This window comes from Amblyomma mixtum, chromosome 4 (genome assembly GCF_055824585.1).
Source record: "Amblyomma mixtum isolate Tamu chromosome 4, ASM5582458v1, whole genome shotgun sequence".
Taxonomy (NCBI): Eukaryota; Metazoa; Arthropoda; class Arachnida; order Ixodida; family Ixodidae; genus Amblyomma; species Amblyomma mixtum.
The window spans coordinates 49,199,597-49,214,623 of NC_143015.1; the positions used below are offsets into that span (position 1 = coordinate 49,199,597).

General features: G+C 42.7%; 1 protein-coding gene across 1 annotated transcript; it reads left to right on the forward strand.

Moving 5' to 3' along the window:
* Positions 1-1,134: 1,134 nt before the first annotated feature.
* LOC149346453 (uncharacterized) lies at positions 1,135-13,691 on the forward strand. The gene is made up of 13 exons (XM_089541338.1): positions 1,135-1,539; positions 3,400-3,488; positions 5,449-5,743; positions 8,325-8,408; positions 8,496-8,543; positions 8,946-8,993; positions 9,119-9,163; positions 9,289-9,333; positions 9,459-9,506; positions 9,904-9,951; positions 10,462-10,610; positions 12,009-12,231; positions 13,567-13,691. The coding sequence occupies exons 1-13, from the start codon at positions 1,227-1,229 to the stop codon at positions 13,674-13,676; spliced, it is 1,545 nt and encodes a 514-aa protein (XP_089397464.1). The 5' UTR covers positions 1,135-1,226; the 3' UTR covers positions 13,677-13,691.
* The last annotated feature ends 1,336 nt before the right edge of the window (positions 13,692-15,027 follow it).

Below are 15,027 nucleotides of genomic sequence, written 5' to 3' on the forward strand. Positions count from 1 at the left end.
TTTTTTTTAAGACGCTGGTTCCGAAGTAATCTGCGAGATAGGGTGTAGCAAAGTGACCGAGGCGCCTAGGCGCCTTTCACCGCGCCTCGCAGGGTCGATGCATGGTGTCATGCATAGAATCAGTTGAAACCCTACAGCAGCCAGGTGCGGAGAGGCGCAAGCTACGAATCTCTCCGTGGGCTTCTTCGAGGCGTGCCATTATAGTGTACTAATTCTAGTACACTATTGCCATGCAACGGCCCACGCCAATTGACTGGCCACACCAACGAGCCAGCGGCCGGCACCGCTGATAAATTCCCTTCCTCGCACATAACCCGCCGGCCACTATTTTTTTACTGAAGCCTACGAAGAGAATTGCTCATTTCGTTCAGATACACTTCACGTCCTGAAATCCGGTAAAACAATGAGACCCACGAAATAAAGATTCAAAATCCGCTAAAAAATCTGCTAGCCGCTAGACAAACATTTTTCCCGCTAAGAGGCAACAACAGTCACTTAATTTAGCGGGAAAATCGCTAAAATGGCGACACTGAATTCTGCATGTACTTCGTATGAATTTCGAAGTCGAAATAAAAAATCATAAACTATTTGAGCAAGGTTGCTTGGACATTTTGCCTTTTCGTACATAAAAGCACGCATGTATATACGAGTACAGCTATAAATTATAACAGCACGTTTTACGTGGGAAAAGTACTTGTATGGTGTGTTAGAGATGACCGAAAATGGGAAGGGGGAGCGAGTAAGAATACCCACGCACACACAATTTTGGGGGAATAAAAACGGATATATTGTGGTTACAATTCAAGTTCGCGCACTTCAAAAGGGTTCGCACTGTCTTACACGCACGTCCGCTCAGATCGCTCGCGCACCACGCACTCTCGCTGCGCTTCTTGCCGCCGACGCTGATGAGTCGACGCGCCGCACTCGCGAAAACACAAAGCATCACAAACACAAACGGCGTCCTGACGGCACCGGGATGAAATGGAAGAGGATAGGCAGGAGATGCGGTATGCACTCCGGACCGAGCAACGCACCGAGCCACATTCACGTGAGCGCCACTCGAGGCAGGCGATGCGGTGTGCACTCTGGACCGACCGGCAAACCGAGCCAGATTCACGTGAGCCTCTTGAGTCGAGGGGACGACTGCCGCCGTCTCGACGGGAGTAGGCGCCGATGAGAAATTGCGTCGTACGATCGCTTACAGGTGGCACTATATTTTGCTGCGCATGATGCATGAAAGCCTATGCACGCCTTATAGTTTTGTCCGCGTAGTTGAGATGCGTCCATTGCCAAATCAAGGCGCGTCGCGTTGCAAACTTAGTGCGCATTTGCGGTTCGTTTTAATTGTTCCCGAAATGTTCGTCTACTGTGAGTACGTGTGTGATCATACAACTGCTGTTGTTGAACACACTAAAGTTCAGTCATTTGAACCAAAGAACGTCGCGGATTTCGATCCGGGAAAAAACTACAGCGTCTACTGGTGCGGCGACGACTTCACCGCTGGCGGTTACTACGATGCCAGAATCATACACATGACAGGTAAGTCGCCAAAAGGCCATCCATTGTATTTTTTTTTCTGCGGCTGAACAACTTTTTGCGGTATTAGGAAGGTGTATATACAAGCGCGTGCCCTAAGTATGCATGACTTCCGCACCTGTGCGCGCGCTGCTCTACGCAACGACACAACCGTCTTGAGAGCTCAAAATGGAGCACTTTCGGGGATCCATTGGCTATATTATAGATATTTGTCGCTTCGTCAAGGGCTCGTGAAAATATTTTGAGGCATGACAAGTAAACCACGCAAAGCGCGCAAGTTGAGGTCGCGGGAAGCGGCGAATGGAAAACATGTGCTCTAAAGTTTCGATTTCTCTTTTTTTTTTGTAATTCTCGTATCTTCACCTGTCTTCTAGCGAATAATTATAACGAAAGGTTGCGAAGTTCATAAAATGACTTGTTTTCTCATGCGTAGTTGTCTAACATTGTCAACGAATTGCGCTTCTGATACCCCGCCGGTGCCTCCCGGTGCCGGTGCCGCCGGTTTCGCGGGTCGCGGTGCCTCGTGTATTTCGCGGGTTTCTGCTCGTGTTTTTAATTTTATTTCAGTGAGTATTGGGCTTCATGTATAAGAAAAAAATGGCTTTATTGCACACAACAAGGCTTTGTGTACTACTAATTATACACTTGTATACTTCCTTATTAACCATTGATGTCCCGGGGAGGACTATATGAGGGTATTAGTTTTAATGACTCAGTAACTGTTGCAGCTAGCGGAGCGTAAAATCCAAATGTGAAATCAGCATACAAAGTTTTATGTAGTATGTATGTATACACATATATATATTAAATTAAGGTATATTTTATAAATAATGGTAATAGTTTTAACTGCCATCCCTGCTGAAAAAAGTTCTATGTTGCAATAAACTCATACAGTTTATCATACAAATATCATAGACTTATCATACAAATCATAGAAAATTATCATAGAAATGTCATACATTTCTATAAATCATAGTCATCATAGAGATGTCATAGAATAACATACAAATTGTATGATATATCATTCAGATTGCATGATATTCTATGATGAAGCCTCTATGAGGTTATTGCATCATAGAAGTTTTTTTCAGCAGGGATGCCCTCCTTGAGGCAAAACGCTGTGGGGTACATGTTGCTATAGTGGCTCAGCCGAGCATGTGTTTCTCTGTTTTTAGTGTTTTATAATTTATTACCATACAGAGTTCCTGCCCTCAAGGCAGGACAAAAGGAGGGAATATGTGCTCAACCTCAAACACTAAAATGAAGTGTGTATGTGCTTAGAAATTGTAATCAAGCTTTTACTGCTTAAGACGTTAATTAATGTGTCTTCAACTAATTCTTGCTCAACAAAGGACATATGAATGCAGCGTGAAGTACCGCAGCTGTGCCCTCTTGGTTTGAGCATCCACCTTGCGTGCAAGCGGTGTTGGGTTCAATCCCCATACAGTGCCCCCAGGTGCTCAGAGATGATGCAGTGTGTGCAAGGTTTCCCTTGGCCTGGTGTTTGGCATATGTGCGGTAAAATGCTCGAAAAATGTGTCTCTAATTTCACCTTGAGTAGACGAAAATTCCTTGTGCCATGGTGCTCTTTGGACAAAGCTGCCTTTAAACCAGTAAGATCTGCAATCATCATCATCTGGTAAGCTGCATACAGTATGATTGCAGTAGACGGAGAGGAACTTGTACACAGAATTCGCGGATGCAGGTTTGTTCCATTACAATACAAAAAAATTGAACATTTTGTAAAGGTTGTGTGCATATCAGATTGGAAAAATTCAAAATAATATGCGGTGCAGCTCCATGATACATTCTTAACCTTTTATCAATGCACATTGCTTCTAACTTTCTCTATGTGCTGTGCAGAATCAAAGGAGGAAATGGACATCTACAATGAAAAACGACACCGAAGACCTCTTATACCACCCGAAGGGAAGAAAAGGACAAAAGGAAAGGTAAAGTCATAGCTTTTAAAGGCTGGTAATATTACTTTCAAATGTGCAGTTTTGCACTGTAAAAGTGTGTGTCTACTTGATGAACAGCTCACAAGGTGGGGCTTGTGACTGGCCTTGAAGACAGATCATTGCCTCCAGATATCCACTTCTATTTCAAGCTGTAAAATATTTGATCCTAAGTAGGTTGTCGGGCAGGTGAGTTACATTTATTGAAAGCAGTGTTAAAAAATATGGCCATGGGAAGAAGGTGTACACACGAAGATGAACGGACAGCTAATCTATATTCAGGGACTGCTCCACATTAAATACACTGCCTACTAGGATGCCGTGCTGACATTTAGTATGCTCCTTTCCCCACACACTCTTCCACGTGATTCCTGGCTCAACTTGGATCAGCTTGCAAGGTCAGCTGACCTTTGTGCACCAGGCTAGCAGCCTTCTTAGGGGTTGACTCTGAGTGACCAAACACAGTTCTACTGGGTCATTCCATGCCAAACACCCCAGACGTTGCACACAGCCATCTACAGTTTGTTCAAAAATATTCATGGCAAGTTATGCCAATGTGCCTAATCAAAGCCTGAAACATTTTCGTTGAAAAAATTTATTTGTGAGGTCAGTGCAGCTTGAACATTTAGAGAAGGCTTTAATAAAAACACTTATAGTCGGATACAACTTAAGTCTGCAGTGAAGCTCCGCCCATATATTTAGCCTCCGCGCAAGAATTCCTCCACGACGAAAAAGTAGTCCGTTGCTTAAACATACCTTGTTACCTATAAACAAGCTTATTGCAAGAAAAAAAATTATGAGCTTTTGAATTTTGATATGGGGATTGTTTATAAAATCAAACATTCAAGCTGATTTCGTTTACTGTTCCGTTTACAAAAGTCAGGCTGATTTTGTTTCTGTTCCAATTGGAAAGCGGCGACTGCGCTCCAGTGTTAGCAACTGCTGTTTTTTTAAGTTGTATTCTACTATAATATTAACATTTGGAAAATAATAACATTTAGAAAAGATTAATCATCATCATCAGCCTGCCTACGCCCACTGCAGAGCAAAGGCCTCTCCCATGTCTCCCCCCACAAAAAAAATACTCTGCCTGTCGATGGAACTGCATAACCAGGCCTGAAGTGCGGCCTGATCTCGGTGACCAGAACCGACAACGCACTTCCTCACCAGAGCAGGATTTGGCCACCCTGGTGTAGTACTTGGCCACAACCTTCTGTGAACAAACTAATTAAGAGAAAAGATTAATGAAAAACAAATTTTTAGAAAACACTCCACAATTTTTTCAGTGACATTTGCGCAGATTCTGGCTTTCGGCATAAATCAGAGCGTATAGGTTTTTACGGCTCAAATCTTTTTTTTTTTTAATTAAAGAAAATATGAAAATGCACCATTTCTGCTGTTTTTTTATACCAACTTGCTCTCGCATATTCAGAAATAGCCGTTTGGCTTCTCTAGATGTCTAGAACTTATAACCAATGTTACAGGTGATGAAACTGTGTACATTGAAGTAAGAAAAATACTAAGGTTGCAAAAAAGTGCATTTAGAGCCAAAACACTGGTTAATTTCACCCTGAGGTGATCCAAGTAAAAATACAAACAATGACAGGTTACATAGAACAATTTATTGCCTTTCATTTCTTACATTTTAATCGAGGTAATTTTTGTTTAAAGGGAGAAAAGAATTTTTGAAGTTGAGCTCTTGCGTATGAAGTTGCAAGTTGCAGATATAGGAGAATTGCGACCTGCACTTGGACCTGTGAAGAGCCACATGTAGCTCGCGACCTACAGTTTGCCCCCCCCCCCCCCCCTCCTCCTCCCCCTGTACTAGTGCATTGCACAACTTTCCCCATTATGCTGTGGCATGCTGCTGTCAGGATTAATCCTGATGGATTGCATATTTTGGTGTGTTCAGTAGGAAACAGTTCAGTAGGAAATTTTAATTGCGCCTATTCAGTTGCAGGTGACAAAGTCAGCAAAAAAGCTACGGCTTGATGTGCAGCGCCAACAGGAGCTGCAGTTGATTGAGGAGGCAGTGGTGGATGGAGCCGTCGACATGGTTCCTGTTGGATTGCACAACGAGCTGAAGCGCAAAACAGAGGCCTTGGAGATTGAACTGGCTGCGTTGAAGCAAGCAAGGGGTGACCAGCCAGCTACAGCTGAATTTGAAGCTCTTAAGGACGAAGTTGGACAGCTCCGTATTCTGAATATGGAACTGCAGCGCAGCTTTACTTCCAAGCTCTTCGATGCTGGTAAATTTTCTTGAAAAGTTAGCTTCTTTGGAGCTGTTATGTCTTGATGCAGAGCATACTTTCAGATCCATCTACAGAATCATGTGTAGTGTGAAACAATTTTTTTGTTTCCCCCACACAGACACACACTTGTAAATGTGTTGTGAAGATGGTGGGGAACAGGTACTTCTAAACTTCTGAAATCCATCATAGCTGTGTGGAGGGATGCTTGTTGCTGTCGTGATTGCTTCCTCAAATTTCCAGTTAACTCGCTGGCTATAAGTTTCCAAAAAGACAGGAAGAGGATAGGCAGCTGGTCTGTGCAAAGAACCCTCGGTGTATCATGTGCCTTTTAACTTAACGGGAGATCATTAAGCATTAAAAAAGAATTTAAAATCTTTTTTTTCTTTTTTGAGGCAGGCCAGGTTTTTTCATTTATCGGAAATTTTTGTTTCTGCATGTGCTCATCGCGTTCAGAATATATATCAGTGCATGCTCTGCATATTCATTCATTCAATATCTTAGCTAGCGGAAGCTTCCTTAATTTCTTAGCTTTCATTTTCACTGCACATTAAAAAAACAGGGTGGCATATGCATGACTTTGGTAGCGCACATTAATGGCATGCCAGCACACAGTTCGGCACTGCTTATGTCAACAAAAGTTGGAAAGGAGGCTAGTTGATGGTGGACGCGCATTGCTAAGTGGCCAAGTGAAATCTTAGTGCATTATGAAACAGTAATCTGCAGTATTTTTGTTGGGAGCTCAGAAGAAAGAGCATGTTTCGCTTCTATTTAGGCCATTATAAGCTGATGAGCTGCATTACAGAAATGATCTAGTGTTTTATGTAGCCCTTCGTGCTGAGTACCAGATTTCCATTGGGTATAAAGAACAATTGCATTGTTTTCAGTGAAAATTGAATCTTAGCCTCTTCACTGGTATGTTGTTGTTAATTTGGCAGCAAAGGACATAATTATTGCTGGTAAAATCAGATTGGAAATCTTTCCACTGGCTGATTCAAACTTTTGAAGTCTTTGCTGAAAAGGACAGGTTGCCACCGTTTTGAAGTTAATGATGGTCTAGCATATCCTCTGAGATGCGCGCAATAAAATTGATGTTGATACACATGCTTCATTCATGAGAACGGCCAGTGATGGCTACACCTGTATTTCGTTTCTAGGTTCTAGCTTATGAAAGCTTTGTTTTCAGTTTGTTTTGAACACGCTACCGTACTGATACAGGTGAACCTAAATTTTTGTTTTGCGTCCCTTTAACATATTCCTCATATATATTTCTTTGCTTCTAATTTAGGAAGACTACAAAAAAAATGAAACTAACATGTATAAGTGCTGAATATTGTTCCTCGTTCATGCATTATAACTGCAGTGCAGTAGAATAAACAAGGTGTAAGCATTCTATAGTGCTGTTATTTGGAAGATGCAGTGTGCCCACAACCATGCAGTGCCGGCACCAAAAGAAATGTTCTAAAATAGGCTAGCTGCGGCTGTCACAGGACTGAGCTGATTAGAAATCAGTGAAAAAGGTCTGATTTTTCCATGCACATAGCTAGGCTTTTGATCATAAACAGGAAGCCTGAGTATGTCATAGAAGTTGCCAGACTGAAGCAGGAAGGTTAGCATTGTATTGAACAAATAACCCAGCCACAGGACGAAGGACAGGGAAGAGACAAGGTGCACACTGCGACTGAAACTAACAACTGTGCAGCAAGTTTTCTTGGGAGATGGATGTGCTTCATTAGAACACTGTTGTTAGTTCCAGTTGCAGTGTGCGCCTCGTCCCTTCCTTGTCCTTCAGCGTTTGCCTGGGTTATTTGTTCAATACAGTGCACCAGCTGACCCAGATTGCAACTTTTCTGCTAAAGTATGTACCAGTACTGCAGCCTGTGAACCATGGAATTACCCCTCCTGCGGCCTCAGTGTTGCAGAGTAGGCAAGGCAGATTTCGTTTGCAAACAGTATCCAACATCAGGAGTTCAGTTTCATGACACGCAGGTACTGCTTGCAACTATAGCAGAGATTTGGATAGCATGGTGGAAGGCGACAAGCTGGATAACGTGGAAGTAAACTCTTGTATACAGGTAAAAAAAAGAGTTGTATGAAGAAACCTAGCAAAGATTATCGGTAGCGTTGCATTGCTGTTTGTAAAGCCGATACAATTTCTTCCAGTGTCGTGGCACTGGTGAACATTGCCATAGGGGACAATAAATTTTTACCTTTTCTCTAAACTCTACTTCAGAGAAAATTTATTGTTCGATACGGCAATGTTTACTCAATTATGACATTGGAAGTAATTGTATGGGCTTTCCAAATAACAAGGTAATGCTATCAGTAATCTTTTCTCGGTATTAAGTTGCGCTGTGAGCAAAATCATTAAGTGCCAGCTCAATGGCCTGTGTTTGATGAATTTATGTGATACCTGATTGGCATTGATATCCTCAGGTATAGGAAGCTGGAGTAATGAATTAACAGAAGTGTTTTAGGCAACTAAACTTATGTACTTAAAAACCGAATTATTCACTCTTATGTGCTATGATATGTAAGGGGGAAAGAAGGGATTACTTTTAAATTTATTTTTCTTTTTCAGAAGTGAGGCTGATATATGCAGCTGCCTCTGATCTTCCACTGAATATTGTGTATCAGCCCGCACTAGATAGTATGGAGAAGAATGGTAAGTAATTATTTGTCCACTTGCATTCTTTTACTTTTCTAAACTGATTTGAATGCCTCTGAAGCTCTTTACTTGTAATATCTGCAGGACAAGCCTCGGCGAGCGTTGCATCCCCACAGTGCCAAGTTCAGCATGGTAAGGTGTATACATTCTAAACACGTATTGGTTTGTTGAAATGGGGTTTGCTGGTGGCAGTTTCATGACATTTCAGGACGTGTGTTTGTAAGCAGAATCTGTAAACTTCTTGAACCTAGGGAGAGAACACTTTTTAGTTGAACCGGGTCAATTTGAGAGTTATCAGAATGATAGAGCACCGTTGCATTACCATGTAGACTGACACAGATGCTATGCTTAACTCCTTGAATGTGAGGCTAAAATGAAAGTGCTGACGTAAGTATACCTTTCACTGGCGAGGCTTTGCACGGCTGCTTTGTCTGATGTGGCCGTGCAACAGTCGGAAGTACTGGCATGCCTTACTGCAAATAATTATGGAAGAGAAATTCCTCTGCAGCTCCTTATAACTTGCTGTTCCTACAGGACAAGCCTCGGCGAGCACTGCTTCCCTGGAGAGCCCAGGTCTGCTTGGTAAGATACACTTTCATGTTTTGGGTTTAGTGATCTGACAGTTTAGTGCTGTTTTGGATCGTAGTCGTATGTTGGGAGAAAAAAGCCTCGGTAGTTGGCTAACTTATTACTTGCTGCACCTACAGGACAAGCTTCAACGAGCACTGCTTCCCAGAGCCCAGGTCTGCTTGGTAAGATACTCTTTCATGTTTTGGGTTTAGTGATCTGACAGTTTAGCGCTGTTTTGGATCGTAGTCGTATGTTGGGAGAAAAAAGCCTCGGTAGTTGGCTAACTTGTTACTTGCTGCACCTACAGGACAAGCTTCAACGAGCACTGCTTCCCAGAGCCCAGGTCTGCTTGGTAAGATACTCTTTCATGTTTTGGGTTTAGTGATCTGACAATTTAGCGCTGTTTTCGATCGTAGTCGTATGTTGGGAGAAAAAAGCCTCGGTAGTTGGCTAACTTATTACTTGCTGTACGTGCAGGACAAGCCTTGACGAGCACTTCTTCCCTGGAGAGCCCAGGTCTGCTTGGTAAGATTCTCATTGTACTCCCGTGTTGGTTTGGTGATCTGAAAATTTTGATCTGCTTCAAAATATAGTGTTCATAAGCTGAAGCCGACTCGCCTGGGAAAGTTTGCTTAATGCTTGAAAGCCAATGAGCATCAGACCAATTTGATGTTGCTGAGAATTACTTAGCACCATTGCACAGCCCATGCAGTACGAAAAGAATGCCCTGATTAATTCTTTGAAAGCAACAATACATGAAAGCACTTTCTGAAGACTACCTGTTCGTCTTACTGCCAAGGCTTTGCACGGCTTCTTTGCCTGCATTAGCCATGCAACAGTCTGGAGTGCCTGCGTGCCTTATTGCAGGTAATAGTGGAAGAATAACACATCTGGAACTCCTTTTTACTCACTCCATCCGCAGGACAAGCCTCGACAAGTGCTGGTCCCCTGGAGAGCCCAGGTCTACTTGGTAAGATTACTCGATTGTTGGTTTGGTGATTTGACAATTTTGATCCACTTCAAAATATAGTGTTTATAAGCTGAAGCTGACTTGCCTGGGAGAGTTTGCTTAATGCTTAAAAGCTAATGAGTGTCAAATAATTTTGGTATTTCTCAGTTATTTAGCACCATTGCATTCTCCATACAGTGCGAAAAAATGCTATAACTCCTTTAGAGTGAGAATAAATGGAACGCTTTCAGAAGATTACCATTTCCTCGAATGACTTTCCATGGTTGTTTTGCCTAATATAGCCACGCAACTGTCTAGATTATCTGCACACCTTAGTGCAAGCTTTAACTGAAAAGCAACGCCTCTACAACTACTTTTTACTTGTGTACCTGTGGTACAAGCCACGACGAGCACTGCTTTTTTTTATATCAGTTTCGGAGTAGAGGTACCACATGCAGTGTTTGAATATTCCAGCCCCCATGAAAAAGTTAAGTATATAAGAAGCTATGTTAATTGATCATTTTATGGTTTGATCATCCCTGTGCATGCACATTTTATACTTTTTTTGGTGTCCAAAACAAAAAGTCAATTTTTGTCTTTGTGCAGGAGAAGGAGGCCATGGCCACTGCCCTGTCACTGAAGCTGACATACAAGTGGGCTCTACCAGGGATGATGGAAAAGTAATCACCTTTCTTTTTTACAAGCAAGCATGTAAACATCTGGTGGAGATGGTGTTCCATGGCTCCCAGTTTTACTGTAAGGACTGTGCTTTAAAATATAAAATATCTTGTCAGCTTAAATGGGACGACAAATTTCTTATGGTCTAAAGTAGGCTTTTTGAATTATTATAGATAGATGTGAACAGGTAGGCAGACAGCTACAGTATTCATTTTAAATGAGTCTCAGGGGAGCATTTATGGAGGGAGGTGGTGGGGCATTGGTAAATTTCGTTTAAGGAAAACATGCAGAACACCATTTTTTTTAACAAAAGGCGAAGAAATACATGGCTAAAATGTGACTGCTGCCCCAAGAGAGTGCCGTATATCCGACCCTATGTTAAATTAAGCCTACTCAATAACATTTTGAGTCTGCTTAATTTTTTGTTTAGTTTTAAGAGTGCATAGGTCAGGAAGATAGCACCTCTAAGGGAATAACCTGTAGCACAAGCATATTAATTGCTGCTTTTCGATGTGGCAGAAGACTTCAAGCTGCTAATTGGGTGCTTGCAAGGAGAGTTAATTTGTCATACTGAACTGCTGTTTCATGTGAGCAGTAAATTTACAAAAGCCTCTCCTGCATTTCTAACCTGCTGTCAGGCACTTTAGTTGTGCAGCTGGTAAGCCTGTTCGCAACACAGGTGCATTGATCATGCTTAAACTGCTAACAATGTCCAATGTATTGAACAAGTTGCATAAGCCCATGTTATCATCAGTGGTGTATTAGCTTTGAATATTTTGGGGCCAGATGTAGAATCCACTTTCTCCTTAACTATATTGCTCAAAGACAAATTTAGGCAGTCGTTTTTGCATTCATGTCTAAACTGGAACACTATTTTTGTAAAGAACCCGTAGTAGCTTTTTCTGATTGATAGCTCAAGCTTTTGTGGAGTATGGAATCTGGAGCAATGTTTTGTCATATTACGCGTTGCTGTTGTTATTGGAGTTTGAAGTCTTATGTGGGCAATACACTAATGTGACGCTTGAAAAAAGTGACAATGCAACACTCTAAAAACTCATAAGGTGTGGTAGAACTGCTTTCATATGGATGCTATTGTGATATTCATGACTTCTGCATTTTTTGTGCTCCATACCATGAGACTCAGGAGAAAACAGTTGCCCAGCCTGTCATATTGGCTTTGAGGGGACTATACAAAAAGTGCTAAATAGCGTGACAGTTTTTGTTTTGCGTCATTGTCAAGTGACCTTAAGTCACCATCATGTGCTAGAGTACTATGTAATGCTTGATGGTGCTACTGAAAGCTCCTCTGTCAAGGTACTTATAGCCTCAGAGCGCAGAAAGAGGTCTGAAAAAAATAGGCCGCAGGAAAGTATTAACAGCTGTGTGCACATATTTTGCAGGTCTATGCTGGAAGCGGTGCCTGGGTGGAGCCACAGGTGTGGACTAGGCTCTTCCAGGCGCCATCCGACTCGATGTTCTGCCGGATGGCGGCTCAGGTGTACTGGAGCACAGAAGAGTTAAAAAACAGGAGTTTGACTGGAACGCTTTCAAACAGAAGCCTGTCTCTGGGCAAGACAGAGCCAAAGCCTGCATTGACGCCGCAGAAGCTGACTTCTCTGAAAGGTGTGTTGACCCTTTGGTGACTCTTTTGCTTTATGTCTAGCGTTGCTCAGTTAGTAAATGGCGACGTAACAATAATTTGGAACCTAAACTTCTCATCATACCTTGTGGGCTGTGAGTTTTGGTACAGAAGGAAAAATGTTTCAATGACTGCACTTCAGGATACAACTTGTCCACAGGTTATTTACAAACACTAGACAAGCAGGAAGCTGTTTGCTGGAACTGGTCACATTAAATGCATCATCATTTGCATCATCGTGTACGTGCAAAGTATGTTAATAAAACTGGAATTAAACAAATTTAGGAAGTCATGACAGACCCATTGTTCAAGGAATTTTCACCACCGGACAACACTGCTTATAGTTCACAGATCCAGAGCTGTGTCCTGTAATTAATGGCAGCTCACTCACTTTTAAAGTTATCATGTGTGCATTTTTTTCAATGCAGAACACTGCGCTATACCACAGCAGTTAATGAAGCTGGTTCTGCAGCAAGCTGTATTACTTAAACTTGTTCTTCTGCTCTTAACTAAGAATTCATTGTATTCTGCCCATAGTTATTATTGAAGCGTTAAATGTTTGTCCGTGGCAGAGCTTACAGAGATACGGAGGAGAAATTGAAGTTGGCCTAGCTGGATTTAGCTCAGCAGTCTGAGATTGAGTTCATATATTTTAAGAAGGCTTCTCATAAATTTGTTGTGGTGTGTGGAATGTAACGTCCCAAGGTTACTCAGCCTATGAGGGATGCTGTAGTAGAGTGTTCTGGAATAATTTTACATCACCAGAAGTGTTAAACCTTTACTGACATCGTCCAGCACATGGACGCCTTTTGCATTTTGCCTTCATCGAAATTGGGTGGCCGCGACTGGGTTCGAGCCTGAATACTCAGGCTCGGTATCTGAAATCCTAACCACTAAGCAAATACAGCTAGTCCTTCTCATGAATATGTCGCAGTCTGCACTGACTACCTAAAAGCTCTTGACCGCGTCGAATCATCTCAGAAAAAAGTTTCTTCCTTGCAGAGTAGCATGATGGTGCTTTTATGCTGCCACTATTTTGTCAGTTTATAGTGTAAAATGTATGTTGCCAAAGGCAAAGTGCTACAATGCACTTGTATGAACCACCAGTGGCTATTGTGTTCCAGATTGGGCTGGCCCTTAGTCACAAAGCAATTTTTCATTTGGCTATATATAATGCACTATATGCAACTTTTGAAACTGCAGTCCTTGACTGCATTGGGCGTCTTTGCTTTACTTCTTCTTTTGAGAGTTGCTTGTGGAAATTTTTGTGTAATGCCCCTCAATCCATACATTGCCCTTAATATTTATTCTTTCTGCAGCTTTGTTCCGCCTCTACATGGGGGACACAAGCCCAGAGGAGTCTGCAAAACGGCTGAAAGCAGTGCGCAAGCATCTTGCTCAGAAACTGGGTGATGTACAGCGCAAATAGTGCGCAACATAATAAAGGTGTTCTGTGAAATTTTTTGTGACTGTTATCTAGAGACACACATTTTGCTAAAAAAGTTATTGCACCATTTATTTGCAGCATGCAGAAATAATTTTCCAGTTTATCCAAGTTCTCCTTTTCTAGTATTCAGATAATCGTTTTAAGCTTGTCCAAAGATACCAGCAGGATTGTGTGTAGAAACAATGTGAAGGTGCCATGGTCATGTGTCTGCGTGAGCTTCATGCTCACGGGCCAACAGGCCTTCAGGCATGCACAAAAGCAGGCCAATACCAGTAGGCCGACACCACCAGGCCAATACCAGTAGGCCGATTCCAGTAGGCCGACACCATTAGGTCCAACACCAATAGGCCCGACAGCAATACACCCAACACCAATAGGCCCAACACCAATAAGCCCAACACCAGCAGGCCCGACACCAGCAGGGTCCCAATTTACGGATTGCCAACAGACCTACAGCCTGTTGGATTTTCTGATAGGGTAGTGATGTGTCAGCCAGCTCCAATGCTCATACGTTTCTTCTGAAGCAAATATTTTTGCCATTTTCAGCGCATCAGATTTCGTGAAGCCAGTCTGAATGTATCTCCGACGCGTTTTCATTGCCCCGAATGCACATGTGTGCTGGTAAGCGCTTTAATGTTATGCAGTGGCCAAAGCCAGAGTTACTGTGAGTTAGGTGAAGTGTTTTTTTCCTCGGAGGACTCTTGGCGAGGATAGGTACTCATAGCCTCCTAGGAGGCAATCACATCTAGTGGGAGACAGCCTGCTTCCGCTACTGTTCCTCATGCGGAACCTCTTGGGATACCAAGGCATATCCACAGGCAGTTAGTTGTTCCGCGCGGCCTCAAAAATCTTATTGCTTGTTGGAGATACTCTTTGAGGCACCCGGAGTCAACAGCTCAAGGTTCCTTCAACGCAGGCTTTTTCCAGCAGAAGAATTGACCGGCAGTTGCTGGCGGTCAATGGTCTGCGCATATGTAGAGCACTACAGGACTGGGCGCTTTCAGCGTCACGCTAACGAGAAATTGCAGCAATAAATAAGAATAGGTCACCTTAGTTACACGGGTAGTCGGTCGATCTAGCTCAAAAAGAACGTATTCCAGAAACCAACGGAAGCCCCTCGTGGTCTTAATATGAATTGAAGATCGCATGTTGAGTCCACTCAAAACAACTACAACACGATCTCAACGAGAATTTTTGTAAGGAAGGGCGGAGGAAGTCAGCTTACCACCTCCGTTTATGCGGCATGGCGGACGTGGTGGGCCCTCAAAGAAAGCAAGCATCGCACTGATAGTCGTTGGAAGGGGAACGCGGCAGTTTTAGCAACTGAGCGCTA